General features: G+C 59.9%; 1 protein-coding gene across 1 annotated transcript; it reads left to right on the top strand.

Annotated features, from left to right (window-relative positions):
* Positions 1-11830: 11830 nt before the first annotated feature.
* Positions 11831-14982, top strand: GPR61 (G protein-coupled receptor 61). Its single transcript, XM_005860055.2, has 2 exons — positions 11831-13648; positions 14294-14982. The coding sequence occupies exon 1, from the start codon at positions 12048-12050 to the stop codon at positions 13401-13403; it is 1356 nt and encodes a 451-aa protein (XP_005860117.2). The 5' UTR covers positions 11831-12047; the 3' UTR covers positions 13404-13648; positions 14294-14982.
* The last annotated feature ends 322 nt before the right edge of the window (positions 14983-15304 follow it).

Raw genomic sequence — 15304 nt, 5'->3', positions numbered from 1 at the left:
GGGGGAGAGGGGGGACTTTAGAGATGGGGAGGCCCGGCAGGGACCCTCCCTGGGATCAAGCCTCTGGGATCTGCTTTCTGGGGAGAGGGTGCCGGCAGGGAGCTGGAAGCAGGAGCCAGGGCGATGCGCGGAGAAGAGGAGGTGACTGCTGGGGGCGCTGGAGGGAAAAGGCTGGAGAGAGGGGTCTAGGCTTTCTGCAGCCTCCAACCTCGGGCAGTCCAGCCTGGCCCTGGGCCTGAAGGGGACATTCTTCCTCCAGCCTCCCGTCCTGTTACCTGGCACACGGCCTCACACAAGCCAAGCAGATGGAGCCCCTCGAAGGGGTCTTTCTGGGGCCCCTCCGACCCTGGTCATCCTTCCCGGGCCTAAGACTGGATTTCTTCCTGGTTGTGGTTCCCAGAGGAAAGGCCTGGTTTGTGCTGTTTCCTGCCCCCATGCCCTGCCCCCGGGCCTGAAACTGTCAAGCTGTCAGCACCCTGGAGAGAGAAGCCACTCAAGGTGTGGCTGACTCAGACTCCAAAGCCAGAGCCGCGGAGGACCTGAGCGAGCGTCCTTGGGCCTCGTCCAGCCCTCCTTGGAGCTGGGCTCCAGGTGCTCTGCTCACATAAGCAGACGCAGCCTCTGGACTCTGAGCTCAGTGCTCACTCCGGGACGCCTGCCTGCCCCTCTCTTCCCAACCACCTCCTAGGACAGTGATGGCGAACCTATGACACACCTGTCAGAGGTGACACGTGAACACATTTTTTTGGTTGATTTTTCTTTGTTAAATGGCATTTAAATATATAAAATAAATACCAAAAATATAAGCCTCTGTTTTACTATGGTTGCAAATATCAAAAAATTTCTATATGTGACACAGCACCAAAGTTAGGGTTTTACAAAATGCTGACACGCCGAGCTCAAAAGGTTCGCCATCACTGCCCTAGGAGTAGGAGGGATCTTCTCTTGGGAGCCTTGGCCCTGTTGCCCGGCCCTCCCAGCAGGGATGGTGGGGGGTCAGAAGGTGAAGAGTTGGGGCCCACAGGACAGCAAGTCCCCCAGGAGGGACAAACCCGGGGATTTGGAAGGAGAAGCAGCCCCCTGCCCCGCCCCCTCCCGCAGGTGACTCTTTGGAGCTCATTGGCCAACACTGCCCTCTTGTGGCTGCTGGTTGTCAGGGCCGCCCAGGGGCCCTGAAATGGAGCAGTTGGTTGGCTCCTCTTTCTCACCCAGGTCCTCACCATCCAGGGACCCGCCGCTGCCGGCTGATGTAGACCCTCCAGGGCTACCCTTCCAGGCCAGGCCGTCCCAGAGACCGAGCCTCCATTCACCGTTCTCCAGTACGTCCTCAGGTACATGGGCGAGGGCTGGCCATCGCCCCGCTCTGCAGGGCCACTCACGAGCCATCTCTCCATCCCTAAGGAGCGCTGGGTCTGGGAGTCTGGCCCTTCCTGAGACAGAGGAGCATGAGAGTTGAATAGGGGGAGAGGGGAAGTGTCCCGTTTTTAGGTGGGTCAGGAATTCAGGGAGGGGCGGCTGTGGAGGACAGGACTGTCTGGGAGAGAGGCCACAGGCCCAGATCCCTGTGTCCAGGATGCGGAAGGAAGGAGGGTCAGGCTGCCCAAGGGTGCAGCGGGCTGGCCAGGCTGAGGACGGGTCATTTTGAGGGGACCTTCCCAGAGATGCAGAGCAGGGGTTTCCCTTAGAGTCAGAGACCAGGCGTGCGGGGAGCGCCCGTGCAGGGAAAGCCAGCCCAGCTTGGCTCACAGGCTGGAGCGTGGACCTGCGGGAGCTGGTGGCTGGTGCTGGAAGGAGACGCTGGGTGGTCCGGGGTGCCATGTGCCTGCGGATCAGGCTGGGCAACTTCTCGTGACACCATGAATCTAGAGGGGAGAATTCCCAGACGCTCAAATGACCACTCCGCCCTTGGCCTCCTCCCCACAGGATGGACGTGCAGGTCACTCTTGGGGACCTGAGCTGGTGCTCCGGGAGCCCCACCCCTCTGAGGGCCCCCCCGGGGAGCGTGAGCATCCTTTCATCTCTATGTCCGTCATCCTGGCCTCCCCTTGCCTCTGAGTCCTTCTGACCGACGCGTGTTCAGAGGCACCATCTCCGAGGTGGCCCATATGTTTGCTCCCCTCGCTCTGGGCCGGAGGGACAAGGAACACTCCCAGCCTCGCGTTCACCCCCTCACTCTGGAGCTTGTGGGTTCAGTAAATATTTATTGAAAGACAGGAGGTGAGCACATCTGTGGCCCTGCATTTCCCTGCTCAAAACACGGTACTGTGCTGACCTCTCAGGCTGGCTTACCAGGCCTGCCACAGTCCAGCCAGTCTACCTCTCTGTCCTCGTGTCTGCCCTACACACAGATAATTTCTCAGTCAAACGGGACAGCTCATGGTGCCCTGATATTCCGTGAACTTGCCTGTCTGTCTCCATGTTTTTGCTAGGCCTGCTCCTTCCACCTGGGCCACTCTCCTTCAAAGTCTCACTTACAACCCTACCCTTCCTTTAAGACCTAGGACGCCTCCTTCATGAAGCCTGCCCAGATTTCCTGAGGGGGTGGGCCCACTTTTTCCTTTGAATCTCCACAGCACGGTGACTCTCCTTTGAAGATTATAACCCACGTCGTCTCTCTTCTAGATTATAAGCACCAAAAGGGCAAGGTTTGCATTTGTTTCACCTACGTATCCCTCCCTCTTGCCCCCTGTACAGAGCTTTGCATATAGTAGGTGCTCAATAAACATACCTGGAATGGGGTGGCATGGGGCCTGCAGTCTGGGCTGCTGGGAGCTGAAGAAGGTGGGAAGGGGGTGCCCCGAGGAGTGTGCTCAGAAGGGGGAGGCATGTCATGTTCAGGGAGGTGAGCAGGGCGCCTGGGTCTCCTCGGAGCCTTGGGCGGAGGAGGAGCACTTTGCTGAAGAGAAGAGGCAGCCGGGAGGGCCTTGGAGATGTGGGGGTTGAAGAAGGGCACCAGCCCTGGCCGGTGTGGCTCAGTGGATAGAGCGTCAGCCTGCGGACTGAAGGGTCCTGGGTTCGATTCCAGTCAAGGGCACATGCCCAGGTTGCCGGCTCAATCCCTAGGAGGGGCCGTGCAGGAGGCAGCCAATCAATGGTCCTCTCTCATCATTGATGTTTCTATCTCTCTCTCCCTCTCCCTTCCTCTCTGAAAGGCAATAAAAAATATATATTAAAAAAAAAAGAAGGGCACCAGGTGTTGGGGGGCTACAGGTGGGCTTCAGTGTCAAGTATGATGAACCCCAACAGCCTGCATCCTTAGTGACAGGCAAAAAATGGGTAGGGATCCAGAGGCTTGGATTCTGGTCACATCCGCTTCACCCTCTAGCTGTGTAGCCTTACTCCCCCTCTCTGGGCCTATTCATTTGTAATATAAGTATATGACCTCCTATGACCCTTTCAGCTCTGCTCTCCTGACTCCATTTGGGGGTTCAGAAGTAGAGGGGTAAAGCTCCCTGGGGATTTCACCCCCCGCCCCAGGCCTGAGCACCCGGAATGACCCCACCTAGGTCCTGGAGGTGACAGAGTTCAAGGCCATGATGGGACACGTGGCTGAGTCAGCTGTGGCTGGGCTCAGAGGATGAGGAGGGGGCTGGCAGGGGGAGACAGCACCTCCAATGCAGAGCAAGTAAAGCGCCCAGTTCTCAGGCTCCAGGGAAGGATTTCGGGGGCCCCCTTTCCTTTGCCGTTTCTTGTCCTCTTCCTTGTCCCATTCCCAGACTCGGTAAACATAGACCTGGGATTTGATCCCTGCCGATCGGCTGTGTGTCTCTGAGAAAGTCACTTAACCTCTCTGAGCCTCAGCTGTAAATGGAGTTACTGAAACGGACTCAGAAGACCCTTATAAAACTACTCATGTGAAAGTGCCCAGTCCTGTGCCTACGGCGAGGTCTCCCTGCTGAGTGGGGAGGAAGACGGTTGGGACAGACCGCCTGGCAGGCCGCAGGACACGTGGCTCATGGTGCCTGGAGCGGGGGTGGGCATTCAGAAGCGCAGGCCGATGGGAGGGAGGTTGGATGGGAGGATGGGCAGAGGGCATTGTCCCAGCAGCCCCTGCCGCCAGGGAGGAAGGGCCGCTCCGCTGCAGGCCTCTCCACTCTGTAGCTTTCAAGGACCCAGGAGCTCTCTGGGAGTTTTTCTTTGGGGTCCAGCCTTGAGCCCCCGCGGATAGATGGGCGCGGGTGGGCTGGGGAAGGCTCCCTGGTCTCATAGCGGCCTGGCCTGCACATGCACGGTGGGTGTTCCTGCCACTCTTCTGAGCCCGGTTCATCTGAGGCCCCCAGTTTCTAATCTGGTTGGGAAGGTTTATTTTTGGGTCCCTGTAACCTAGCAATGGGCTCACATGACCAGTGGCAGCTGCAGGCTGAATATACCGTTGGATCTTGGCTCCTGGCAGGGGGTGTCGGCCAGACTGCGGGGGAATAAAGGGGAAGAAATGGCTCTCACCTCTGCTTTCCTCATCTCCCCTCATCCTCAGCCCGGCCCCCAGGTGGCGGGCGGCGGGGTGGGGCCTGGGCAGCTGGGGGCTGAGCTGCAGGGGGGCGGTCCCAGCTGGGAGCCTGCTCTTGGCCGGGAGGGCTGGGTGTCCGTGGAGATGGAGTGGGTGCAGGGAGGAGCCGACGTTGGCATCCTGGGGGGAGGCCGGGCTGGGGAGGAGGCGTTTGAACAGACAGTCTGGGCCGTGAAGTCTCAGGGACACCCTGGTCGGGGCCGGGATCCCAGCATTCGCTCCGCCCCTCTGCCCCCTGATAAATGCTTGATATTAAATTGTTAATATTCCTGGGAGAGAGGACACCTTAGGCTGCTCAGTGTGGACGGATGTGTCAGCCTCCTTCCTGGGAGCAGGCTCTGGCCGAGGCTGAGAGAGCGGAGGGGGGCGTGGGTGCCTCCAGCTAGCGAGGGCAGGAGGGAGGGGCTGTGGGCACACAAAGGGCGTTCCATAGGTATTTACTGAACAAATGGACGCGGAAGGATGAACTTGGTCCACTTCAGGGTCTCATCTGAGGGGACAGGAAAGGGTGGGGTGTGTGGGGCGGGTGGACATAGCCCTGTTAGGAGGTGCTGGTGGGCAGGGGCGGGCAGGGCTGGCCAGGAGGAAGTCTGGGGTGGAGAGAGCAGACCTCAGCCGAGGGCTGCCACCGCCCGGGCCTGTGACGGGTGCCCACTCCCGGGCATGCGTGCAGTGCGGGCCATGGGTCTCTGGGTGGTTCTCCGCCTTGGTCTTTCCCCCTCCTCCCTGGCGAGGCTCTGAAAGGACCGGCGGGGTGGGGCGGCGGGTTGTAATTTCAATAGCTCTCCAGATGGAGGTCATTTAATGAGATACAGTAGGAGGGCCTCCCCAGATTGGGCCTTCAATGACTCGTGTCACCATCATCATCATGATCATCCTCATCCTCATCGGCACCAGCTGCCTCCAGGCCAGGATGGGCAGTGTTTCCTCCCGCCAACCCCCACCCTTGAGCCACTGAGAGGACCCTCTAGGTCAGTGGTTCTCAACCTTCCTAATGCCACGACCCTTTAATACAGTTCCTCATGTTGTGGTGACCCCCAATTTCATTGTTGCAAATTGAACATAAGTAAAGCATAGTGATTAATCACAAAAACAATATGTAATTATATATGTGTTTTCTGATGGTCTTAGGTGACCCCTGTGAAAGGGTTGTTTGACCCCCAAAGGGGTCGCGACCCACAGGTTGAGAAACGCTGCTCTAGGTGGCCTCCTGGAGCCACCTGCCTTCCCGAGGTCTCCCTGGGCGGGACCTCAGGACCTGGAGGCTTCGGCTGGCCAGGGTGCCTGTCCCAGCTCCCCAAGGCCACCTTTGTACTGCAGGGTCCCTGTCCCTATTAGATTAGCTGGAGAGCGAAGACCTTTGCCCATTTTATAGATAGAAAAACTAAGACACAGATGGCCACCCACCGAGAGAGGAGAGCGCGATCAGAACCAAGGTGTTTTTGTTTGTTGGTTTACTTTTTAAATACAATTCTATTGATTTCAGAAAAGGAGGGAGAGGGAGAGAGGGATGGAAACATCGGTGATGAGAGAGAATCATTGATCAGCTGCCCCCTACTGGGGATCATGTGCCCTGTCCAGAATTGAACCATGACCTCCAGGTTCATAGGTCAACACTCAACCACTGAGCCACACAGGCCGGGTCAGAAGCAAGGCGTTCTGACCGGCCCAGTGCCCTTCCTCTAATCCTGTTCCGATGAGCCTGAGTCCACTCTGGTCCTGCTGGACCCTTGGGAGGGGCCCTGCCAGTCCGGGCAGATGGTGCTGATCGGGGACAGGCTTTCCATGACCCCAGAGGGTTTGATTGACACCGAGATGATCCTGCCAGCAGACAGCACAGGGTTCGATGAAAGTCTCTGCTATCTGCAGGGTTTAACTGGACATTTCGATGGGATTTCCCCGCGCTCAGGCGTCTCCAGTTCTGGTGGAGGCTGTGCCCTGGACGGCAGCGGCCACCGCAGGGCTTCAGCCGAGCCTCATGCCAGGCCCCCCGAGAGGCCTGGGGCGCGGGGGAAGGAGCAAATGCTTTGGCTTCAAACAGACCTGGGTTCAAATCCTGACTCTGGCATCTACCGCCGTGTGATGGGGGGACGTCTCGTATCTCGGGCACCCGATTCCTCTTCTGGAAAACAAGGCGAGGAATGGCCGCTCATGGAACCGGCATGGTCACTGGATGAACCGCATGGCCAGGGCCTGGCGCTCGGGAGGGCTCAGAAAGGACGCCGGGCACGAGGAGATCCCCGTGCAGGTCGGGGCTGCAGCGGCCGCTTTGCTGTTGGCCGGGCGCCTGGGCAGCTGCCTTGCCCCCCTGAGCTCCCTGAGCGATTCGTTGTTCTCTGGCTCTGTGGGTTGGTCTGGGAAGTAATTCCGATTCCCCTCCTTTTCTGTTAGAGACGGGAGGAGGCTCTGGGTGGGCATGTCGAGGGCGGAGGGCTCCGGAGTGGGCATCGTGCCGATTCCTGTCTCAGCTCGTGGCTCTGGGCAATCTCTTCACCTCTCCGGCCTCAGAAACATGGCCGCCTTGGCCGGAGGATGTCCGGGGGGTCAGTCCTGTACTGGGGGCGCTGACCCTTTTGTTCACAGCTGGGGAGCCACACCCCTTCCTCTCGCCTCCAAAGGCTCCTCACTGGGCCTGGGGCCCTCCAGTCCTACAGACCTAGACCCACCGGAGCCTCCTGCCTGCGTGCCCGGCTCTGCCTTCAGGGAGCGGCTGGCGGCACCACAGGGGCCTCCCAGGATGTCGGGTCCCCTATCCGTCAGCTCTCGCAGCCCCGCACCAAGTAACATACATCCCGAGAAAGCCATGATAACGTGCTGGTGAGGGGCAAGCGCAGAGCTAGGATGAGGCCTTGACACCCCCGCCAAGCTGCCCGCCACGCGGACCCCTGCCCTCTCCACCTATTCTGCAGCTTCCGCAGGAGCCAGCCCTGGGCCGCCCTGGAGCCTGGGCCCCGCCAGGCCTGGGCCGGGCTCTGCGCTGGCGCCTGCACTGACTGGCTTGCTCACTCAGAACCACGCCAACCCAGCGCTTCAGGAGCCTTGGGGAGCATCGCTCCTGCATCTCCTTGACCAGGCAGGAGACGCAGGCCCGGAGTGGGCGATGCCCAAGGTCACAGCGCCGGTCCGTGCCGGCACCAGGCCTTCCACGCGGCTTTTCCGATGCCAAATCCTCTCTTCACCTCATCTGGCTGAGCGGGCGGTCTCCCCTGCCTCCCATCGTGCGCCACACTGGGCTTTGGAGGTGCCACCCCAGCAGCCCGAGAGAGGTGGGCAGGGCAGGGCCGGCTCCTGGGTGCCCTGCGGGGGGCACTGCGCCCGAGTGGCTCTGAGGGGCTGGGTGTGAAGTGGGAGGCCATTAGGACCCAGAAGCTCTGGGAGCATCCTCGCTGCCGCTGCCTCTCACGCTCACTGCAGTGGCTCCGGCAGCAGCAGCCTTGGAGCAGCAGCCGGGAGGAGCTATCACATGGGACTCGGAGCTGCTGGGCAAAGGTAGGAGTTGCCGACTAGGCCAGGAACGGGGCAGACGGGGGCCTGGGGCTGGGTGCCGAGGATTCCTACGGGAGGTGGCTCTGTGTCCCGGGGACCAGCCCCCCCTACCTCATGCCAGGGATGGCTCCCAGGTACCCCGAAGGCAGAACTGGGGTGTGGGCATCTCCGAAGCCTAGAGATGGGGCTGACCTCCTGCCAACAGGAGTGCCCACATTCCGCAGGCAGAGAGGGTTCCCCATCTCCCTCCTCCCGTGTCACAGAGACGGGTCCCCACGTCCCAGGAATGGGTCCCTGGGCATCCAGGCCGATGGGCAACTCTGCATCCTGGGTGTGGGCAGCCGTGCCAGGGAGAGGGCTTGCGGGTCCCCGGAAAGCCCCGTGGCCCAGGCGGGCGTGCTTGTCTGAAGGAAGGCCGGGCTCGGTGCTGGGGAGGGCAGCTCGGTCCGGGAGACAGGTGCCTGTGAAGCCCACGGTGCCCTGTGGCCTCGGGCTGGGCACTGCTGGGCGTCTTGCACCCAGAAATGAGGATGTTTGTGACTTGACCATGTCCTTGCTCGAGGCCCAGACCTCAGCCCGGGGGTGGCAGAGCCCTCAGGTCCTGAGGTGAGGGCGGGGGCGGGAAGGGAGCGGTGGACGAGAGCCTCTGAGAGGCAGAATGATGTGAGCGAGGAGGGGACGGAGGCCGGCTTGCCTCCCACACCGGTGCCCCCCAGCCCGCTGCTCCCATCAGCATCGGCGAGCGAGTGGCGGGCAGGTCCATCGCTCCATCTGTCAGGAGGGGGACTCCTGGGACTTAGGAGTCAGTGTGGAGACCCTGGCGAGGCCGAGGGAGCCGTGGCAAAGAGAGAGGCCCGAAGCTTTCTTGTCTAGGGCTCCATTATGTCTGCACGGCGCCCACCCCCTGCCCCCATCTCCACGTGGCAACCATGTCTGCTTCCCTCCGTCTGGGACCCAGGGGGGCCCTGCTGGCAGCCCTGATGTCCGTCAGCCCGGGGGGCCTCTCCCCTTCGGCTCCCAGGGCCTTGGAGCCACGTCTCCTGGGCCCCTCTCCCAGGAGGAAGGGCTGGGAGTCATGGCCTGGGAGGAAGGGGCAAGGATACCCCCTATCTTTCCTTCTGCATTTTTCCGGGGAGACTGTCTTACGAGAAGCTGATGTCTCCACTTCGGGGCCCTCTCTCCCCCTTCTCTGCAGCCTCGGAATCTCTGTGGCCATTTTAGCTGTGAACTGAGGCCCCTGGGGACAGGCGCGTCTGCAGGCAGTTGTCCAAAGTTGGGGCTGCCTTGCGTCCAGGAGCCCAGGGCACCCTTTCCCAGAGCGGCTCCTGGCTGCCACACAGCTCACTGAGCCTTCTTGGAGGGGGCAGTGGCGGCAGGGATTCAGACGATCGATTTGAGTTTGATTCCATCCACAGATTGCACTGAGCACCCGGCGCCTGCACGGCGTGCTAGCCGTCGAAGGGGTGCAAGGTTGGCGGCGATGCCCCAAACCAGGGGTGGTGTTGGCTGTAACCATGCTGGGGGGTGGAAACCCATCTGTCCCATGTGGTCCTCTTTACTACAGTCAGAGAAATGATGGTGCTGGTGGTGTTTTTTAAATATTTTCAATCCTCACCCCAGGATATGTTTTTATTGATGTTAGAGAGGAAGGGAGAGAGATTGAGAAACATGGATGTGAGAGAGAAACATTGATCAGTTGCCTCCCGTACACGCCCCGAACCAGAGACCTGGGTACATGCCCCGCCCTGGAATCGAACCCGCGCCCTCCAATGTATGGGACAATCCTCCAACCACTGAGCCACCGGCCAGGGCCCGAATGATGGTGTTTTCACACTGAGCAACACCAGGCCCTCGGCAGCCCAGGAGCTCACAGTCATCACAGTTGTCACATGTGGAAACCTTGGAGGTTGGCTAGTCCAGTCCTCCCTTTTCACAGACGAGGAAAGCGGGACCCGGGCAACTGGTGACTTGCCCACAGAAAGCCCGCCCGACGGCAGGCCCACAGGCTGCGTCTCGGCTGCACACAGCACGCTAGACAGAGGGGTCTGGACTGCGGGAATGGCACCTGGGGAGGAAAACAATGAAACTTACATCGGGCAACTATCTCAATTGTGTGCAAACACAGCAGGGCAAGGAGCACATGGAACCGCTCTGAGCTGCCCTTGGATCCGGAGGCAGGGGAGACGCTGAAACCCCAGCCTCCCTCTCCCAGTTTCTTCTCTGCTTCAGGCTCACCGACCGTCACCATCTAAGTCATCTGCCCACTCACCCACCTACCCCCTTACCCAGATGCCTACCCGCCCCCGTCCCCCCAGTTCTGTGATGTGGTAACAGTCCCGGAACAAGAGGGCTTTGGGCCTGGGGTCCTCTGGTGGTCATCTCCAGTGACCAGAGACCTGGGGCCCCGGGGGCTGGGCGGTTAGGGACAGCGCCCCTCCCACCTGCAGGGACACAGTGGCCTTGGGGAGTGACCGAGGGGGTGGGGAGGACAGCTTCCTAGTGACTTCGGCCCTTCCAGCTTTGGGGGTAACTCAAAGAGCTGAACGCCCAGCTTCCTTTTCTTTTTTTTTTTTTAATGTATTGATTTTAGACAGAGAAGAAGAGAGGGAGGGGAGAGAGAGAGGTTTGTTGCTCCACCATTTCTGCATTCTCTGGTTGACTCTCGTATGTGCCCTGGCTGGAGATCAAACCTGCAACCTTGGCGTATGGGGACGATGCTCCAACCAGCTGAGCTGCCCGGCCAGGGCCTGCTGCTCCTTCTTACCCTCCCTCAGTATCCGCCCTTTGTCTTGGGGACGGTGGGTTAGAGCTAACCAGCTGAGCTGCCCGGCCAGGGCCTGCTGCTCCTTACCCTCCCCCAGTATCCGCCCTTTGTCTTGGGGACGGTGCGTTAGAGCCGTCTGTCCCCTTCGGGGATCTCCTTCCAGCCCCAGAGCAGGGAGAGACGTTTTTTAGAGACGGTTCCCATCCGACAGCTACTCGCTCAATGCCCACAGGTTCCGGCCGCCGTGGAGGCACCACTGAACTCGGCGTGGCACCCGGCCTTGCCACGTACTCGCTGTGTGACCTTCGGTAAGTCACCGACCCTCTCCAGGCCTCCATGCCATCGACTGCAGAACGGGGATCAGAATGACACCTCCCGGACAGGGTTGCGTGAGGAGCCACTCTACAGAGTGCTCAGCACAAGGCCTGCCGGGCGGAAAGCCTCTTAGAACGTCACTGCTCATTATTACCGAATCTCAGGGGCCTCCGGACACGGTCGGATCAGAATGACACCTCCCGGACAGGGTTGCGTGAGGAGCCACTCTACAGAGTGCTCAGCACAGGCCTGGCGGGCGGAAAGCCTCTTAGAACGTCATTGCTCATGATCAGTCTTCTTATTACCGAATCTCAGGGGCCTCCGGACACGGTTGTGAAGTCGGTGCTATTCCCTTCCTTTGCAGATGCCTTGACGAGGAAACTGAAGTTCGGAAGAGTCACTGCGTTAGCCATTCCCAGACCTCGTGTTCTTTCTGCCCCCAACTGCACTGCCGCTGCGAGGAGACGAGAAATCAGGAAACGTGTGTGAACAGCCTTAAACCCGGGGCACTGTCCCGGAGCACAGCAGGACCCTGGGAACCGGGCACGGATCTGGACTCTCGGGATAAGGCGTCCTCGACAGGGGAGAACGTATGGACCACAGAGGAAAGCAGGTGGTGACGAAGGAGCCGGAGACCAGTCAGCGGGTGGAGTGTTGAGTGGGCGAGGCTCCCCCATCCCTCACGTCTGTCTCCTCCGAGGTCATGGTCACCGAGGCAGACCCTGAGCTACCTCCTGGCGGAGAGATGAGCTCCTGAGCCTGTTACCGGCCCGGGGCTCCGCACAGCCGCCCGCCTGCCTCCAAGGCTGGCCCCCGGAGCGTGTCTGAGAGACTCCCGCAGGAGGGGCCCTCTCCCGCCACCCCCACTCACAGCGCTGGGAAGCCTGGGCCTGGGCTGGCCATCCCAGGGTCACTGGACTAGGATGGGGGATGGGCCTGTGACAGGAGGTGCCCTGGGTGTCCTCTTCCGGCCCCATGGAGTCCTCACCCATCCCCCAGTCATCAGGGAACTCTTCCACGCTGGGGAGGGCTCCCCAGACCCCCGGCCCCTCTACCGCCAGCGGGGCCCCGGAGGCGGGGCTGCAGGACGTGGCCTCGGAGTCCGTGGCCCTCTTCTTCATGCTCCTACTGGACCTGACCGCCGTGGCCGGCAATGCCGCTGTGATGGCCGTCATCGCCAAGACCCCCGCCCTCCGCAAGTTCGTCTTCGTCTTCCACCTCTGCCTGGTGGACCTGCTGGCCGCCCTGACCCTCATGCCCCTGGCCATGCTCTCCAGCTCCGCCCTCTTTGACCATGACCTCTTCGGGGAGGTCGCCTGCCGCCTCTACGTGTTCCTGAGCGTGTGCTTTGTCAGCCTGGCCATTCTCTCCGTGTCGGCCATCAACGTGGAGCGCTACTATTACGTGGTCCACCCCATGCGCTACGAGGTGCGCATGACGCTGGGGCTGGTGGCCTCCGTGCTGGTGGGGGTGTGGGTGAAGGCCTTGGCCATGGCCGCCATGCCCGTGTTGGGGAGGGTCTCCCGGGAGGAGGGGGTGCCCAGCATCCCGCCAGGCTGCTCACTCCAATGGAGCCGCAGTGCCTACTGCCAGCTGTTTGTGGTGGTCTTTGCTGTCCTCTACTTCCTGCTGCCCCTGCTCCTCATCCTGGTGGTCTACTGCAGCATGTTCCGGGTGGCCCGCGTGGCCGCCATGCAGCGCGGGCCGCTGCCCACGTGGATGGAGACGCCCCGGCAGCGCTCGGAGTCTCTCAGCAGCCGTTCCACCATGGTCACCAGCTCGGGGGCCCACCAGACCACCCCGCACCGGACGTTCGGCGGCGGGAAGGCGGCTGTGGTCCTCCTGGCCGTGGGGGGCCAGTTCCTGCTCTGCTGGCTGCCCTACTTTTCTTTCCACCTCTACGCGGCCCTGAGTGCTCAGCCCACGTCCACGCGGCAGGTGGAGAACGTGGTGACTTGGATCGGCTACTTCTGCTTCACTTCCAACCCCTTCTTCTATGGATGTCTCAACCGGCAGATCCGGGGGGAGCTCAGCAAGCAGTTCGTCTGCTTCTTCAAGCAGGCTCCCGAGGAGGAGCTGAGGCTGCCCAGCCGGGAGGGCTCCATCGAGGAGAACTTCCTGCAGTTCCTGCAGGGGACCGGCTGCTCCACGGAGTCCTGGGTGGCCCGGCCCCTCCCCAGCCCCAAGCAGGAGGCTGCGGCCGTGGACTTTCGAATCCCAGGCCAGATAGCTGAGGAGACCTCTGAGTTCCTGGAGCAACAACTCACCAGCGACATCATCATGTCAGATAGCTACCTCCGTCCGGCCCCCTCGCCTCGACCTGAATCCTGATGGGCTGCTGGACTCGCGGAGGGAGGTGGGGCCGGGCCGGTCAGGACTGCGAGGAGGGCCTGGTGGCTCACCTCTCCCCAGCCGGCGGGGGCTGCGGGGGCTCCGCACACGGCCTCTGCTTAGTGTTTTCTGGGCCGGGAACAGAGCCAGCAGGATGGACATGTTTGCCTTGGACATGGCTGTGATCCTTGACTACGGGGGGAGGGGACCTGGTGAGATGGTGACGAGAGTCAAGGGTCACGAAGGTGAGAAGATTGATGTCTCTCCACCAGTGAACTTTCCCCGCCTCAGGAAGCAGGGATGCTGTGAGGGTAGGAGCGGGAGGAGGGGGGGGCGGCAGGCCGGGTTTGGAGTAGTCCTGGGGACCCTTTAGGATATTTCATTTTTCAGGGTAATTGTCCAGGGCAGTAACTGTCCAGGGCAGTAACTGTCCAAGCAAGGTAAGAAAATGACCCACGTGGTCTCCTCCTGGCTAGGTTTCAAAAGAACTATCTCAGCCCCGTGTTTCGATGTGAGTAAATAGACCTTTTTCTAGTTTTAGGCCTGCGGTTTCCTTAAGGTGAGAGGACCGGCTGGGCATGACCCTTCCCTGAGTTCGGCCAGAAGCAAAGAGAAACAGCAGCCAGGGTGCCGCTCTCTCCTGCCCTCTGGGAACAGCCCTTCTGTCCTGTTGCTCCGTCTCTCTCCCGCACGTGGGGCATCAAGCTGGGGCTTATCTCTGCAGAGGCAAGAACAGGACAGGATGGCTCTTCCTCCTTGTCTTTTAGGACGAAGAAGTGGAAAGATTGGGGTTAGATGGCTGAAGGTGGGGGTTAGTATTTGAATTGCTAAGGTGGTTGGGTACAGAGAAGCTAGGTAATCTAATACCATAAATCTTTTCCCCCCCCTAGGACTGGCCTCCCTGATCTCTCTCCTCATGGCCGTGACCCACCTCCAGCCCCTGGACCATCGGGTACAGAGACTAAGGTTGGGAATGGGTTGGTCGGGTGGGGTTTCTGTGGTCCATTAAATGCCTCCCTGCTCCCATTCATCGCTCTCAAAATTAGCTTCAGTAACAAAGACTTAAATCTCTCTCCTATCGGCAGCCCTGGGTTGGAGAGAGGGCACAGGAGTGGGGCTCAGCTGTTCGCTGGTTGAGACTGTAGGAACGGTGTTGGTTGGCATTGGTGGCGGTATTCTCACGGGCGGGGGAAATCATTGCAGACTGGACAGGGCATCCACCTGGGACTACTTGTCCATCCACTTCCCTCAGCCGAATCGGGTAACATTACAGGGCTGAGGCAGGACCAAGGGGGTGGTGTAGTCTGTATTTGAACAAATGCCTGGCTCACTGAGCATCCAAGGGGAAGGTGGCCTGGTGGGAGTGGGATAGTTTCCCCTTTGAACAGCCAATAAATACTTTTTATTACAAAAGTTATACTGATATCAACATTGACTCCTTCGGTTTGATTCAGTGCATCATAGTTGAATACCCACAGAGAGGATGTGAAGACACTGTCTTCAAGGAGTTCATAGTCTAATTTGACCAAGTACCTTGTATTTTTTAAAAACATATTTTATTGATGTTTTACAGAATGGAAGGGAGAGAGAGTTAGAAACATCGATGAGAGAGAAACATCGATCAGCTGTCTCCTGCACACCCCCCACTGGGGATGTGCCTGCAACCAAGGTACATGCCCTTGACCGGAATCAAACCTGGGACCCCTCAGTCCGCAGGCCGACGCTCTATTCACTGAGCCAAACCGGTTAGGGCAGTACCTTGTATTTTTCCAGACCATTTACATCTGGTAAAGCCTTATAGAGTTCTGTGAAAAATATACTGGAGACTAGATGAACATGATTCTAACTTCTGAAAGTTCTGTCCGTTGCAGCAAGATACTGGCACAGAGGTTTCCTGCCGA

This window comes from Myotis brandtii, unplaced genomic scaffold (assembly GCF_000412655.1).
Source record: "Myotis brandtii unplaced genomic scaffold, ASM41265v1 scaffold131, whole genome shotgun sequence".
In the NCBI taxonomy this organism is placed as follows: domain Eukaryota; kingdom Metazoa; phylum Chordata; class Mammalia; order Chiroptera; family Vespertilionidae; genus Myotis; species Myotis brandtii.
This window is presented reverse-complemented; position numbering and strand designations above follow the sequence as displayed.